This window comes from Peromyscus eremicus, chromosome 16_21 (assembly GCF_949786415.1).
Source record: "Peromyscus eremicus chromosome 16_21, PerEre_H2_v1, whole genome shotgun sequence".
Lineage (NCBI taxonomy): Eukaryota > Metazoa > Chordata > Mammalia > Rodentia > Cricetidae > Peromyscus > Peromyscus eremicus.
This window is the reverse complement of record NC_081432.1, coordinates 33,838,550-33,854,572: the sequence shown is the minus strand read 5'-3', so window position 1 is coordinate 33,854,572 and position 16,023 is coordinate 33,838,550. Positions and strand designations below refer to the sequence as shown.

Genomic DNA, 16,023 nt, shown 5'->3' with positions numbered 1-16,023 from the left:
TAGATGCACGGAGCTATGAAAAGCCAGGGAAGAGCTGACCCCGACCAAGCAACATCAGTGCGATGCACTGAGACACCCATGTTGCTGGTTATCTGGTTCCCAGGGGAAAGGAGGGGGCTGCAGGGCTCCTGCTTCACAGCTCACCCACAACGCCAAAACTGTCAATTCCTCCAGCAATGCTCAAACCAGACAGCTAAAGCTTCTAGAAGCAGAGCAGGCTCTGAGAATGCTAAGGGACAACCTGAGCTGACAGCATTCAGGGGAGAACAGAAGCAAGGCGTAGAAAATCCCTGGATTGGCTATCACTTAGTTAATCGGTCAACTGGTTGCAGCATGGTTAACTGGCAACAGGTGCTCCTGCATGAACTGCTGTCACTGCAATTAAATGCCACATTGGCTTGGCCTGTTCAGCCCGCTGCAGGTGCCCACACTGCATCCATCCTCAGCCTCAATGAGTTTTACTCATCTAGCAGAGTTTAACTTTTTGTTTTTCATATAGAATGCTCACATCCGGCTTTCCGGGTTATATGAGAAGTAAAAATCCAAACTGGAAAATGAGCTTGTGCCGTGAGATACACAACAACCACAGAGTCTCGTCAAGTTCTACAATGGGTTCCCCAACTCTTTCTCAAATCTAAATGTTTTGTTTGGATAAATGAAGATGGGCAAAGGCTAAAGGGGAAACAGCATCCACTGAGTATGGACCTTGTGGTTACAAGCCCATCCAAATAGCAGAAATCAGCGCTGTTGCTCCAGTAAAACACACCATCAATATACCACTGCCCTCATCTCTGGCTTTGAAGCTGCCTTAGGGGCTTCAACTCCCATCTCAAGTTTGACTTACCAAATTCAACAATCTGTGCTAGCCAACACACCCTGAGCAAGACATTAGCATGGACTGTCTGTAACTGGGAGAAAGCATGCCCCACACAAATTCATGGGACATCATCATCATCATCCAGTGACTCTTTACAGCACACCCAAGTTACCAAGTTACCAAGAGACGGGTGGCTTTTCACATAAAGCAACCTTTGTCTCACATGTTGACTTTGCAACCTAATCCCACACGAACAGACATTACATCGTAGGCACTAAACCTTATCCGCTCAGAAACCCGAATGAGTGTCCAAATTCCCTTTTCTTAAGGAATCCCAGAGAAGCTACATATTAAAACAAAACGCAAAGGTGTGGTTTGCACGCAGACTCTGGAGATGCTATATTTACTAGCACATAGCCTGATCCTTCCCACCAGCCAGATATTGTTGCTGCTACACAGTCGAGATCAATCTCAAGCTGCAGATTCTGAGAGCAAGCTCCGTGCCTTGTTCAAGTTTTACACTTACACTGTAACAACAAAACAACACTTCAGTTCTCTGCACCCCCTACACCTCCTTTCTGTGGTCGAATAATGCTGTTCATGAAGTTGAAGTGTTTCTGTCATTCAAACACCGCTTCTCATGGGAAACGTCCAGGAGTCTATTCTAAGCTATTCCTCATTATTCTAAGCTAGGCAAACCCCACTGGAAGAATGTCCCTGCACTCTGTAGACAAAAGTCCTCTGCATCCCAGCCAATGGACTACAGACACATTCAAACCCCTCTGAAATACTCAATCATTGTTACAGTTTAATTAGCACCCCCTACTCATTCTTGAAGGCTTGGTCCTCAGCTGGGGGTTCTGGAAATTTTAAGTGGTGGGGCTTGCTCCATAAAATAGGTTCCTGGTCAAGTATCCTTGATGGCTGGACCTTTTCCTGGGGTCGTGCCCTTCTTGCTGGTCACTGTGAGCAAGCTGTCTGCTCCACCATACATTCTCATGTCAGACCCACAGCAGTGGGGTCAGCAGACATGGACTGAAAATCCTGAAGTCGTGAGCCAAAATTCAGTAAGTCTCTCCTCCTGAAAGGTGTGTGTGTCACCTGGTCTGTCACAGCACCAAAACTTAACACAGTATTTCAGGAGAGCCAATCTCCTGATCCGTCCATGTAAGTCACTGAAGTGATAATCTACCTACAGTTTCCTTCTAGACATAAACTGCATTGCTTAAATCCTGATCATACCATCTATAACAAAATATTTCTGTGATGCTGAGACATAAAAGCCTGAGCAAAACGGTGAAGCCACCATCTACCCCAGACAAGCCCGACAGCATGAAACACATCGGGCACCACGTGTCACCAATAACACCTTGCAAATCACATTACTCACTTTCCAGGGCCTCTGGTATGCTTCGCCACCAAGGTACACTCTCAGCCCACGATCCCCAAGTTTTAACTGCTTCTTTAATTCCTTTCTCCTGGTGATACAATTTCTGTCTGGTGCTAAGCTGACATCCTTGGATTGCACTTTTATTAGTTAATTCTTTGAGTTGGGAGGTGACTACCATCCACAACAGTTCTGAAACCAAATGAGTGTGGATTCTTCCTACATCAACTGATTCTCCAACTCTCCAGCATTCCATCAGAACATCAACTACCTGGAACTCAGGCAGATCCCGCAAGTTAAAAGTTGCATCCTAAGGAACTGACCTACCTCAGATGCCAATTACAAGGTTGTCATCTGTATATCAACTCTAAACGAGGACTCACCATGCCCCCTTCCTCATGTTTGATAACTTATTTGAACAGTCCCTGGCACTCAGGAACCAACTTATTATAAAGAATATGATAATAGATACAGATAAATAATCAGATAAAGGTGTGACTAGGGTGAGGTCCAGAAGATCCCAAGTGTTGTGGAACAGAATATTTGTTTAACTATGTAAAGATGTGTTACATCTGTTTGTGTTGCAGAATAATTGTTTAACTATGTAAAGATGTGTTGCATTTGTTCAGGCTACATTTATTTAATTATGTAAAGGTGTGCTGCTTTTGTTTATGCTGCTACATTTAACTATGTACAGATGTGTTGCGGTTTCACCTTGCCTGACTGGTCTAATAGAAAGCTGAATGGCCAATAGCTAAGCAGAGGGGGTATAGGCAGGGCTGGCAGGCAGAGAGAAAAGGGGAGCCAGCCAGGGGCCAGCCCATCAAGGCCCAGACAGATAGACATGGAGGAAGCAGGAAAGCAGGATGGACAGTACATAGATGAGGTAAACGAGCCTTGGGGCAGCACATAGATTAACAAAAATGGGTTAATTTAAGTTAAAGAAAAAAACTAGATAGAAATAAGCTAAGGCCCGCCGGGCGGTGGTGGCGCACGCCTTTAATCCCAGCACTCGGGAGGCAGAGCCAGGTGAATCTCTGTGAGTTCGAGGCCAGCCTGGGCTACCAAGTGAGTTCCAGGAAAGGCACAAAGCTACACAGAGAAACCCTGTTTTGAAAAACCAAAAAAAAGAAAAAAAAGAAAAAGAAAAAGAAAGAAGCTAAGGCCCAGCATTCATAATTAATAATAAGTCTCTGTGTCATGATTTGAGGACTGGAAGTCCAAGAAAGCCAGCCACATTTGAGGCCCAACATGGGGCATGTATTTCAACATAGGGCCTGAGAAAGCTGAAAAAAAAAAAAAGAGAAAAAACAAAAAACCAACAAGGCTTCCTATTAGCTGGGTGCTCGTAGCATACATACCCTGTAGTTTAGGCACTTTTATGTAAGTTTCACCATATAGGATCAATTGGTTTGATCTAAGCCCTTTCTCTTCCCAGGAACATGGGGCTGGAGCTGAGAAATCTAAAATCTGATCATGGTTGGTCCAGGAACCCATAGGTTGCCTCATTAGAACAAAGGATGGTCCTATCACCAGGAAATTCCCAAGGATTAAGATCTCTGAGGCAGGAACCCAGGTCAAAAGCCAATTATTGGAACAAAAGATGCTCCTAACACTCTGTCACTCAAAAATTATAGGTGTGTTAGGAGCTCAGGCCAGGGAGAGGCATGAATGTGTTCATTACGTATAGGAAGTTGCTCACTGGGTTACTGAAATAATTATCTCTTCTCTGTGCAGAATACTTGGCATGATTTCAAAAGCAAGACTTCCTTGAGAAATGACACCTAAAGCCCCTCATGTGGATGCCTCACCTGCCTCCTGATTATGCAAAATCCTACCCTGACCCATCTAAGGCCTGGCATCTCTTCTCCTGGCTCACCACACCTGGAGACTGAGCATTCCACAGATACTATGTATTGACAAATAATAAACTTAAAAAAAAATTTATTTATTATTATGCATACACTGTTCTGCCTGCATGTTAGCCAAGAGAGGGCATTAGATCTCATTATAGATGGGTGTGAGCCACCGTGTAGTTGCTGGGAATTAAACTCAGGACCTCTGGAAGGGCAGTCAGCGTTCTTAACCTATAAGCCACCTCTTCCTCTAAGCCACCTCTTCAGTCCTGACGAACAATAAACTTTTAAACAGAAAAGAAAAATTAGTGTATTGCGCTCACAAACTGCCCTCACATGCCCTACAGTTTCCTCAATGACCACTGGTCTTCAGCCGCTCTTAGGGACTTCTCTCTGCACCCACACTGCGCTTATGGAGGCTTCCAATGTCTTGCCAGCTGCCTTTCTCACTACTATAAGCCGACTGGATTCCCTCCTTCCTTCCTGCATAGACTTCCCTTCAGCTTTAGGGAAAATATACTTGCTGATTTTCTCCTGTGCCTCTGGCCACTCCTTGGTTCCTACTGTTTCCTCTACTACAGGCTTTACTGAATAGCTCTGGGGAATCTCAATTTTAACAGACTCTGGTGGCCTCCGGCCCTTTGCACATGCTGTTTCCGATTTTCCTGGGGCACTTTCTTCCAACTCTGACCCAGCTAACACCATCTCACACACCCTGCAGGTCTCAGCTGAGATCACAGGCCCTGAGATCACGGTGCTCCAATCTGCATCAACTTATCTGATATTATCTCTGGCATTCCCTACAGTCACCACCATTTGTAGGATGGCATTTGTGATTTATTGTCACACCACTGCCATCTCCACCTTCTTCAGACTGTAAGTATTATGAGCACAGGGCTGGGTGCTGTGGGAGGGGGAAAAATACCTTCTGGGAATGTCTTCTTCTCTGACTGTAAGTAATTAAATTGACTTTGCCAGCATATCTGGAAAACAAAAATGGTGTGATACAAGAAATCTTCTGCAATACAAAAATTTGGGGGTTGTTTTATAGTAATTGTTACTATTGTTTTACAGGTTAAGAACCTGAGACCCTAGAGGGAGCACATCATGTGACAGTCTCCTCTCTAAGACTTGAAGCAGCACAAAGAGCCTAAGTCTAAACTGCTTTCCTCTCTAGAGAGAAAAAAATCTAGAGTAGATTATCTTTTAAGCTTAAATGAAAATCCCTGACCAGGTGAGCTCATTTCTGAACACGGGTATGAGCCTGCATGAAACACACCCCACACATTCTAAACTAAACACAGCCCACTGCAGGCAAACACGGAACTGACCATGAGGCCTCTTGAGGAAAGGACAGGATAGTGTCCTATCACCTTCCTGGCCCCCAGTATCCACACAGGGATGCTAGCAGAAACACTACCAAGCTCTCCCAAACATTAGCTTCTGCTCTATTTAATCCAAGCTACAGGTGTGTGTAAAGAAGCACATCACCCTGGCAAGGTTCATGTGGATGACACACAGTCCTCTTACCCCAACCTGACCTTCCCCCCTGCTCCTGAGAGCAACCTCATCCAATTCCTCCTTCTGTATTCTCCTTCATTTCTCCAAGTCCATGCCTACGGTACTATTTGAATTTCCTTTTTTCTTACTTTCAGTGTTAGGGATCAAACTTAGGCCCTTGTACACAGTACTCAAGGACTCTACCACTACACTCTATCTATGACAGTTTGGGTGGTTTTGTTTCTGAGGCAGAGTCTCACCAAGTAGCCCAGGCTGGCCTTGAACTCCCAATCCTCCTGTCCCTGCCTCCCTTGTCCTGGGATCATGAACCTGTACTACTGCATCTAGCCTCGTGAATTCCTAGTGTAGGCACAAGCTGCCAGCTCTTAGCAGTGCAGGATTCAATTCCCTTTCACTGGCCACCATGCCACCTACCACTCACATCCCACCTCGACAATAATTTAGTACATCACCCTTGAGATTATCACAATGACAGAAACATTACTGAATGCGGAGTCAAAGAAACATGGTCCACTTTGGACAGGACCTTTAACAGCCAATATGACATTTATGACAGGTGGCTTTCCCCCTGCTCCAGTGGTCATGGAAACACTCTGGATAGAGCCTTTACCACACTTAGGTGACTTCACTGAGAGCAGAGTACCGCTGACTCACACAAGGTGGACAGCATGAAGAAGAAGAAAGTCCCTGAAACAGACTATGTGGCTCAGCTGGTAGAGCACCTGTCTGGCATGTACCAGGCTGGGACCAACTCCAAAAGTGAAAAAAATAAAATCTTCTGCTAGTGAGTGAGCTATCACAGCATATATATATATATATATATATATATATATATATATATATATCCCACCTTGATGAATATGCCCCACCAAAGTCACTCACAGATATATTCTCTGCAGGAACTTTCACATGTGTGAACACTATACAAAAATGTCCCGGGGCTGGAGAGGTGGCTCAGTGGTTAAAGAGCACTTGTTGCTCTTGCAGAGGACCTGGCTCTGTTCCCAGCACCACACTGTGGCTCACAAATATCTGCAACCCCAGATCTCAAAGCAGAGGTTACCACCTCCTTGACCCCCGAGGGCACAGCACACATGTGGTGCACATACATACATTCCAGCAAAACACCAGCACACACAGAATGGACCTTTAAAAACATGAACAGTCACAGCAGTAGTATGTGTAATAGTAAAAACAACAACTAGAACCCAAACAGCCACGAGCAGGAGAATCAACAAACGGGACAGCAGCAGTCAGGCAATGGGCTACTACACGTGGGTGAAAATGAGCGTACTCTGGCTGTATGCACCATGGTTCAAGGTCAGAGACGAATTTTGTTGAGGGAAATGGGTAACCAAATATATAAGTGTTGAATAAAGCACGACTCCCATTGCATAACTACAAATTTATACATAGCTAAATAATATACTGAGTAAGGATAGACACAAACCTGCTAAAACTGTAAAGGAAAGCAAGATGGTGGCACAGAGGTTACCACAGGGGATTGGGGGTTGTGGGGGGCGCCAATGAAGCCTGCTGCTAACCAGTGCACAGGGTTAATTCTATGGCTTATTCTTTATGTTTACATCATACACAGGATTTTACACAGGTTTCATACTCAGGACGGTGCACGATATGCATCTTTCTTAGGGAGAGCAGAGTAAGGGTGTTTATTTTGTTGTTTGTTTGGGGTTGGTTTTTTTTTTTTTTTTTTTTTTTTTTTTTTTTTTTTTTTTTTTGAGACAGGGTTTCTCCACGTAGTTTTGGTGCCTGTCCTGGATCTCACTCTTTAGTCCAGGCTGGCCTCAAACTCACAGAGATCCACCTGGCTCTGCCTCCTGAGCGCTGGGATTAAAGGTGTATGCCACTGCTGCCCGGCTAGGGTGTTTATTTTGTTAATTTTTCCTTTGTGAAAAGCAGATCTCTGGAAGTAGAAAAAAAAAAAGATAAAAATCCAGTAGACTGGTAGCGCCCCACAAGCGTTCAAGAACACAAATGGCTGGAGTTCACAGAGCTGAGTTAAGTGGCTGCTACCAAGCTGGGAGCTACGTGTGGCTCAGAATCGTTTCTGTAAGGTTACCCATGGGTAGTTCCAACAGCGGGCACCACCAACACTCAACTGCCTGTCTGTCCTTCCAGCACACCACACTGGCATTAGAAGTGAGAAGCAATGCTCTGTTACTCACTCCTATGTTCAAAACATGCAGAATTTCCATTTCCAGGGTCAAACTCACAGGCTCCCATCTCAGATCTGCCTGGGTGCCCATTCACTCAACAACTATTTACCAAGCATGTTCCAAAGGCAAGAACCACTCCAGCTAGATAGAGTCCAGCAGAGGAACAAGGACTACTCCCCCCACCCCTCTACCCCCACTACAGTTCACACGCTAGATGACTGGAGCTACCAGGAGCTCAGATGTGGCACAGGTGGGAAGTAGATGATGTTCAAGACCAAAGGGGAAAGGGGCAGGTCCTACACTTCCAGGAAATGGAATTCAGGGTGACAAGAAAAAAAGCACGAAGCAGGGTGGGTGAGGGGCTTGTAGCAGAAGAAGCCAGTGGGAACAGCCTATAGCAAAGGTCCAGGCAGAGATGACTGCCTCGGTCCATGGGTAAGAACAGAAGGGGGAGAAGTCCCAGGACTTAACAAAGGGGAAACACCCACAATTCAGAACAATGAAAACCTGCTCAGGCTACTTTTTGATACAATTGAACAGTTTATACACATGGGTGAAACTTACCTTAAAGTGTTATCTATGGCACTTGCTACTTTTAACTTTCAGTAAGTTCCTCCCTTCCTCAATGCCACAGAACACCCGGTCAGGAACATAAAATCCTTGCCCTTCCCTGCTATGAATTCGCTTTCTTAAAGCTATGGGCCACCCAGGTCACAGTCACTCTTCCTTAGGCGTTTCCAGTGGCTGGAGGCTCACGACCCACCACTCACAGGCTTCACTCCTTCCGCGTTCTGGAGTGAGTGCCACCAAGAATGGCTTTGATCACCTCACTGTAGCACTTGCTCTTACTGTGCCCCAATAAGGACAATTCTTAGAAACCACCACGTTTTCTGTTAATGGTTTATCAGCCCCCAGGATTGTATCCATTAGTTCACTCCCATCGATTTTCAGATCTGTGCGCCAATTCAAACTACTCCCTTTATTTATGGTTTCTTTCTTAACGGTATTTTGGGGAAACAAGACCAAAGCAGTAAGACTCTAGAAGCAACACAGAGGCGCCTACACAGTGCAACAAGCTGCCCTGCTCAGCCGAAGATTTTCCTTGGAAACAAAAACCACCAACAAATCCAGTTACCTGAGTGGGTCCCCAGCCAATACCAGACATACCTGCTGCCCTAGTTCCATTTCTGGGCCGTGATAAAACAGTCTGACCAAAACAACTTAGAGGAGGAAGAAGGCTTTATAATTGCATGTTACAGTCCATCACTGCAGGAACACCAGGGCAGGACCTTGCAGCCCTTAGTCCACAAGCAATAGCAGAGAGAAAACAAATGTAGGCATGCTACTCTATTCTTAGTTTGCTTTTTTTGCACATTTTTACCATGAAGGATCCTGCCCTCCAAACAGTGCCACCCACATTCAGGGCGTTCTTCCAACTTCCATTAACAAGTACAAAAAAACCCTCACATGCACGCCCATAGGCCTGATCTAGACAATCCCTCATCAAGACCCTCTTCCAGAGGGTGAAGAGTGGGCTCAGTGGTTAAGAGCACTTGTTCTTGCAAAGGACCCAGGTTCGATTCCCAGCACTCACATGGAGGCTTACCACCTCTTCGGGTATACAGACATACATATAGTCAAAACACTCATACACACAAAATAATAAATAAAAAAAAATTGGGCTGGAGAGATGGCTCAGAGGTTAAGAGCGCTGCTTGCTCTTCCAAAGGTCCTGAGTTCAATTCCCAGCAACCACATGGTGGCTCACAACCATCTGTAATGAGATCTGGCGCCCTCTTCTGGCCTGCAGGGATATGTGCATCAGAACACTGTATACATAATAAATAAATAAATCTTTAAAAAAAATAATAAATAAATAAATAAATAAATAAATAAATAAATAAATAAATAAATAAATAAATAAAATTAAAAATAAAAAGGACTCTCTTGCAGATAATTCTAAGTTGTGTCAAGTTGAGAATTGAAACTAGCCATGACACTAGCCAAAAAAGGCACAGCATGCTTGGCTTCACTCATGCCCAAACGGCCAACACACTCCACAAAAGGATGCAAGGTGGAAGGTTTTTTGTGTGTGATTAAGAAGCCCCGTACTGAATCTTGGAAAAATGCCTTTTCCTTCTCTATTGTTGTTTTGCTTTGGTGTTTTGTTTTAAGGCAAAGTCTGACTCTTGCCCACATTGGATACCACTCACTTCTTAGCCTGGGCTATCCTCAAAGTCATAACAAGGCTCCTGCCTCACTCTCTCTGGTATGGGGATTACCTGTATGAGCCACCACAGGCTGCGAAGTGCCTTTTCATTGCCAATGGGCAATACTTTGCCCAGCAATGCTTTTAGTACAAACTTCTTTATGTACTTATTCTCAGAAGCCCTCATAGTACTCAAGTTTCTTTCAATGTTACTCTTTCCTTTTTTTCTTTTCCTTTTTTTCCCCCAACCTACTAGGTGCTAAGGGTGAGGAAGTGTAATTAATTATCTCACTGAATTCTAACACTTTTGTGGGAACCCTTGTGCTGGTAGAAATGCAGGTGAGAACAGCTAGTGTGGAACCACTTCTGACCTCCAAAGCAACTTCAGCATTGCTCCACTTTAACTCTGAGTTACGACTCTGGCTCTTCGGACTGGATAATCAAAGCTCAGCCCTCCCCCCCCCCGCCCCCTGCACACACGCACACACACACACACACACACACACACACACTGGTACCCAGCATACTTAATCCTGACTCCAAAGCCAATATTAACCACCATGTTCCACTATCCCTTACTCCTTTCCCTGATCCTCTTTAGATAATTACAAATGCATTAATGTGGACAGGGGCTATGGTCAGCACTCTGCAAACCAGAAAACATCAATAACTTATTCAAGTTCTAAGTTTATAATAGCCAGGCTCTTTAAGAAAATAATTGTAAGATTATTAGAGAAATGGACAGAATCAAACACCAAGCATTAAAACAATATCCTTTGGAGGGGCCCTTCTAGTCTAGGATGCCTGAACTTTAGAGTTACATTTATCCCTACTGCTTTAATGGTTTCACAGAGACGTGGGGGAGGAGGCAGAGATGGTGTATGCTCTCTCTGTCCACTGCCTCCCACATGCTCACTTGCTGGCTCTTTGTTCTCCCAGGGTAGACTGAACTTTCATAAGCAATATTCCCATGAGCTGGAGACTGTATCCAAGTGAACACTGTCTAAGTTTACATCCGTCCCAGGGTGGCAAAACCACTTCTGTCTGCAGAGCTTTGGAAACAACTCATGATACTGAACTCATCATGTTCTTACCCAGATTTCCCAGAGCCCAGGATTTCATATTTCAGCAAACCCTCTCTTAAAGAGAAATGGGGGCCGGGCGGTGGTGGTGCACGCCTTTAATCCCAGCACTCGGGAGGCAGAGCCAGGCAGATCTTTGTGAGTTCGAGGCCAGCCTGGTCTACAGAATTCTAGGACAGCCAGGACTGTTTCACAGAGAAATCCTGTCTCGAAAAAAGAACAAAAAAAAAAAAGAAAGAAAGAAAGAAAGAAAGAAAGAAAGAAAGAAAGAAATGGGTCTCAGGAGGTGGTAAGGACAGCTCCATCTTACCCACCCTTGCTGGCCACCTGAGAAGTCAGTACTATGGTCCTTCCCGGTCCCCAAAGCAGGAGCTACAAAAATAAAGGGGGTGAGAGAGGAGGGAGAGGAGGAGGGCACAACATCCATCCACCCATTGCAGCTTCCCACAGTGGTCAGATTGGCAAGTAAACAGGAAGTCCAGAAGAGGTAGGAGAGGCTCCAAACCCATAGGATCAGCTTACCCTGGGTCACTATCCCTCACCCAACTTGCACCCCAAAAAGGAGGCTCATTCATATGTGTTTTCATCTACCTACTCCCTTTACAAATGTTTACTGAGCCTACAGTCTGTACCAAGCACCATCAAAGGTAAAACACCTACCCTTATAAACAGGCAATTTAATTAAAAAAGAAAGAAAGAAAGAAAGAAAAGAAAGAAAAACATCTAGGGGGCCAGAGAGATGGCTTAGAGGTTAAGAGCACTAGCTGCTCTTCCAGAGGACCCGGGTTCAATTCCCATCACCTACAGCTTACAAATGTCTATAACTCCACTTCTAGGGGATCCAACACCCTCACACAGGCATACGTGCAGGTAAAACACCAATGCACCTGAAATAAATATTTTTTTAAAAGAAAAACAGAAGTACATTACATGAGAGAATGTGGTAGTTTGAATGAAAATGGCCTCCATCGCCTCAAATATTTAAATGCTTGGCCCCCAGTTGGTGGAACTGTTTGGGAAGGATTAGGAGGTGTGGCCTTGTTGGAAGAGGTGTGTCACTGGGGGTGGGCTTTGAGGTTTCAAAAGCTCAAGCTGTTCCTAGTCCTCTCTCCCTCTTTCTCTCCCCTTCTAGTTATTATCCCATGGTGTGAGCTCTCAGCTACTGCTCCAGTACCATGCCTGCCTCATGCCTGTCCGCCTGCTGCCATGCTCTCCACCAAGATGGTCACTGACTCATTCTCTGAAACTGTAAGCCCCCAATAAATGGTTTCTTCTATCAGCTGCCTGGGTCATGGTGTTTTGTCACAGCAGTAGAAAAGCAACTAAGACAGAGAATTAGAAAGTTAGGGCAAAAAAAATGCAGGGGGTTGGGGATTTAGCTCAGTGGTAGAGCGCTTGCCTAGCAAGTGCAAGGCCCTGGGTTCGGTCCTCAGCTCTGATAAAAAAAAAAAAAAATGCAGGTGTGTGTATAAGGAGTAAAGGTAGGTGAGTGCGTGAGTGCATCCGTGCATACGCGCATGCATAGGTAGGAAGATAAATTATAACCCTCAGACAAAAACTTGTGTTTCTGAAAATGGGCAGTCCAAATTATTTTAAACTTTGGACCTTTGTATGCCTAAACTAGTATCTAATAAAAATTAAGCACAAAAGGAAAAGACTACTGTATGCTCTCCTTTATTCCTGACCTGTTAGCTAGTCTACTCATCATTTTAGCCCCTATTATTTCCTTTAAACACAATGTAAACCATAAACTCTTGCATTGCTAAAAACCTGCCAACTGCACTTCTGTCTTCTCACAGCTGCCAGACCGGAGCTGCCCAGTGCCTCATCGGTCCTGACTCTACCACATTCCTACGTGGCTGAGTGAAGACAAGCTCAAGGGCAATCCACTAAGTCTAGATTGCTAAATAAATGTTCAAAGGTCAGGAGTCGGGCTGCAAAGGACAGGTCATCCTGGCACAACCAAAACAAGAAATCCTGGGTGTCTCAGAAATGGAGTACCTTCTCTTGGTCGGCTTTCTCCTTTTGGTCCACTTATTTGCTACCTTTAAGAAATTTCTCACTGGGCGGTGATGGCGCACACCTTTAATCCCAGCACTCAGGAGGTAGAGGCAGGCGATCTCTGTGAGTTTGAGGCCAGACTGGTCTACAAAGCGAGTTCCAGGAAAGGTGCAAAGCTACACAAAGAAACCCTATCTCGAAGGAAAAAAAAAAAAAAAAAAGAAAGAAAAAAAAAAGAAAAAAAGAAATGTCTCATTTGGGCATGGAGGCATGTGCCTGGAATCCCAGTCCCCCAGAAGCTGAGGCAAGAGGAATATGAATCAGAGGCCAGCCTGGGCTATATATTTTAGACTGTATCTCAAAGACAAGAAGAGAGGGAAGTTTTTGCACATTCTCAAGATGGAGACAAAGGAAACACCAGAGAGGACCAAAGCCACAGGTATTACAACACAGGTCCTGCAGCAGGAAGGAGTCCACAGCGCTCTGAAGTCAATACAAACGGACTCTGTACATCTGAGTCATAAACTCCCTGAAGCTCCGCCCAGCACTGAGGGGCAGCTCTGCCCTCCATGCCTGGACCCTGCTAGATGGAGAATCAGCCAAAGGCTGCCGGCCCTTACCTGCTCCACTTTTTTTTTTCCCAAGGCAATATATCAAACACCCCATAGAGTCAGTGGATTAAGTGGGTGAGTGGGCAGGGCAGAAAGTGTTTGGAGGAACAAACTGTCCTCATGCTTCCCAGTTCACAAGTGTCCTGCCCTACGGTCACCCTCTGCAACAGGAGACCACTTACCAGATACTCTGCTTTTAATCCACCATAAATTAAGGCACGGTCCTCAGTGTTGTGGACTCTTGGCCTCTGCTGCACTTTGCAGGATGCTACCGAGTTCTTGTTCCCCAGTCCAACACTAAACCCCACCACCGTGCTGCTTAGGGGCTCACAAAAGGCCCAGTGGCCTCTGGCCTCATACCATAACTCTTTCCCGTAAAGCCCACCTGCTGCAGAAGTTGTCCCTGCTGCTCAGGGGGACTAATGGCCACCCAACTGCCACATCCAGAACCCTCTACTGCCCACTACCCCTTTCAACCAGAACCCTGCCATCCCCTGAGGTCTCAGGAAAGATGTTGTCACTATGGACATCCCCAAACCCATCCCCAAACCTACAAGCTAAAATATATTGCCCTGAAACTAAAATATATTGCCCTTCGTTATATGGTTTTAGGGGCGTATTTCTCAGTTTCTCCAATCACACTCTACTCCCAAAGGTCCTTCCCCAGACTGGCCCAAGGGCAGACAGTCACCAACAATTAATCTGAGCACACAATTCTAGTCCTTTGACTTCTTCAGTGCCGTTCAGCAGAAGGTTGTGAAAGGACCATCATCTAAGATCCCTGTTATCCGGGCTCCTTATCCAAAGGATGCATTTCCATCCCCTAGATAACAATACCGCAATTCTCCTTCTCTGATTGAATGGGCGCTCTAGCTAAGGAAAACTGGTCCCATTTTCTAAAAGCTTTGAGTTGTAACTTTTAGGAGGGGAAAATGCCTTGTTTTGGGCAACTTCAAAGCTTTGGGTTTTTGAACTATTGTGCTTCAGAAGACACTGGAAGGAGACACAGAACTGGCATGCTTAACTTCACTACTCCAAGTACAAGCTTATAGTGGCCTCAGTTTCCCCTCGGAGCGAAGACAGCCCCTTTCTCCTGAGCCAGAAAGTCTGGGATCTCTTGAGCCTCGCTAAGGTCTGGCCTTAGGTCCCCAGCTGCAACACCACCTGGAGCCACAGCTGCGTCCAGATGGTCAAGTCCGGGCCTGCCTGGGCGCACCCTTCTGTCACCTGGCGGGGCCCTAGGGCGCCCCGATCCCGCTGCCTTGTGGCAAGCTCTAGAAGCCGTGTCGCCAGCGTTGACGAGCCAGGTCACATCCAGGTGCACCTGCCTCTCCCGGCCCGTGGGTCCCTGAGCTCCTCCAAGCCCGACCAGAGCTCGCGTGAGACACGCAGGAGAAAAAGGAAAACAAGCCATAAGGCAGGGCCGTCCTGGCCTCGGCGGCTGCCACCGAAACCCCACCTGCGACGCGGCCAGGCAGCAGGGACAGAAGCCGGGCCGAGCCTCCGCGCGCGCGTCCCCTTACCCGTGAGGCGGCCGCCCCCCTCGCCGTGCCCGCGGCGCCGCTGCAAGACGAAGTAGCAGCTGCTCTTCTGGGTCACCCAGAGCTTCAGCGCGTTCTTGAGCAGCACCTCCTCGGGCTTGAGCCACATCGCGGCGAACCTGCCGCGCCCGCGGGCCCCGGTTCACATCGCCCCAGCCGCCGGCTGCACCGGGCCGAGCCCGCTTGGAAAGAGACGGCGGGGGGGACTGCGCGCGAGGACCGCAGCCCGAGCGCCTAGCCGAGTCCCGGAGCGCGGAGACCACAGCTCGCCAGGATCACCCCGCGCTGCCCGCCGTGGCCCCGCCCCGACTAAGCCCCGCCCCGCCCAGCCAGCCTCAACCCCGCCCACCTCCCTGAAGTCACGCCCTCCACCCGCCCCCGAGGCTCCCGTGGCGCCTCCCTGGTTTCCTAGTCCCAGCCGCTCCCGGGCAGGGTTCCGGAGTGGCGGGAGGAAATCGTAACCACCGCCAGGTCCCCTCCCTCCCGTCAGTCTCAAATCCCCTCCTTCCTGGGAGGAAGCAAAGCAATAGCGCGAGTTGTCTCCGCACTCCTGGTTCTAAGAGGTGGATGAAGGAACAAGGGGGAAAAAAGGCATCTTCTTATCCAAGCTGCAGGTTGTCCAACCCAAAGTCTTCATTAACCTTGGGGAGTACAAAGCACTCCAGTAAACTCGAGTGTGTTTGAGCTTCAAATAACCATAAGCTAACACTAAAATTTGGAAACCGTTATATTTTGGATTCTTTAAATACTGTGTTCTTTATTTTTTTATTTGACACATAATAACTACATACAGAGTACTGCATATTTTAGTACCTATATAC

General features: G+C 46.6%; 1 protein-coding gene across 2 annotated transcripts in view; it reads right to left on the bottom strand.

Annotated features, from left to right (window-relative positions):
* The window catches only part of Tbc1d8 (TBC1 domain family member 8), a 110,064-nt gene extending 94,595 nt beyond the window's left edge, over positions 1-15,469 (bottom strand). The window contains exon 1 of one of the 2 annotated variants that reach the window (XM_059281298.1): positions 15,185-15,469. In XM_059281298.1, the coding sequence (XP_059137281.1) occupies positions 15,185-15,311 (127 nt within the window). In that variant the 5' untranslated portion in view covers positions 15,312-15,469. The remainder of the gene's footprint in view (positions 1-15,184) is intronic. The other variant, XM_059281297.1, reaches the window with a different exon arrangement.
* Positions 15,470-16,023: the final 554 nt, after the last annotated feature.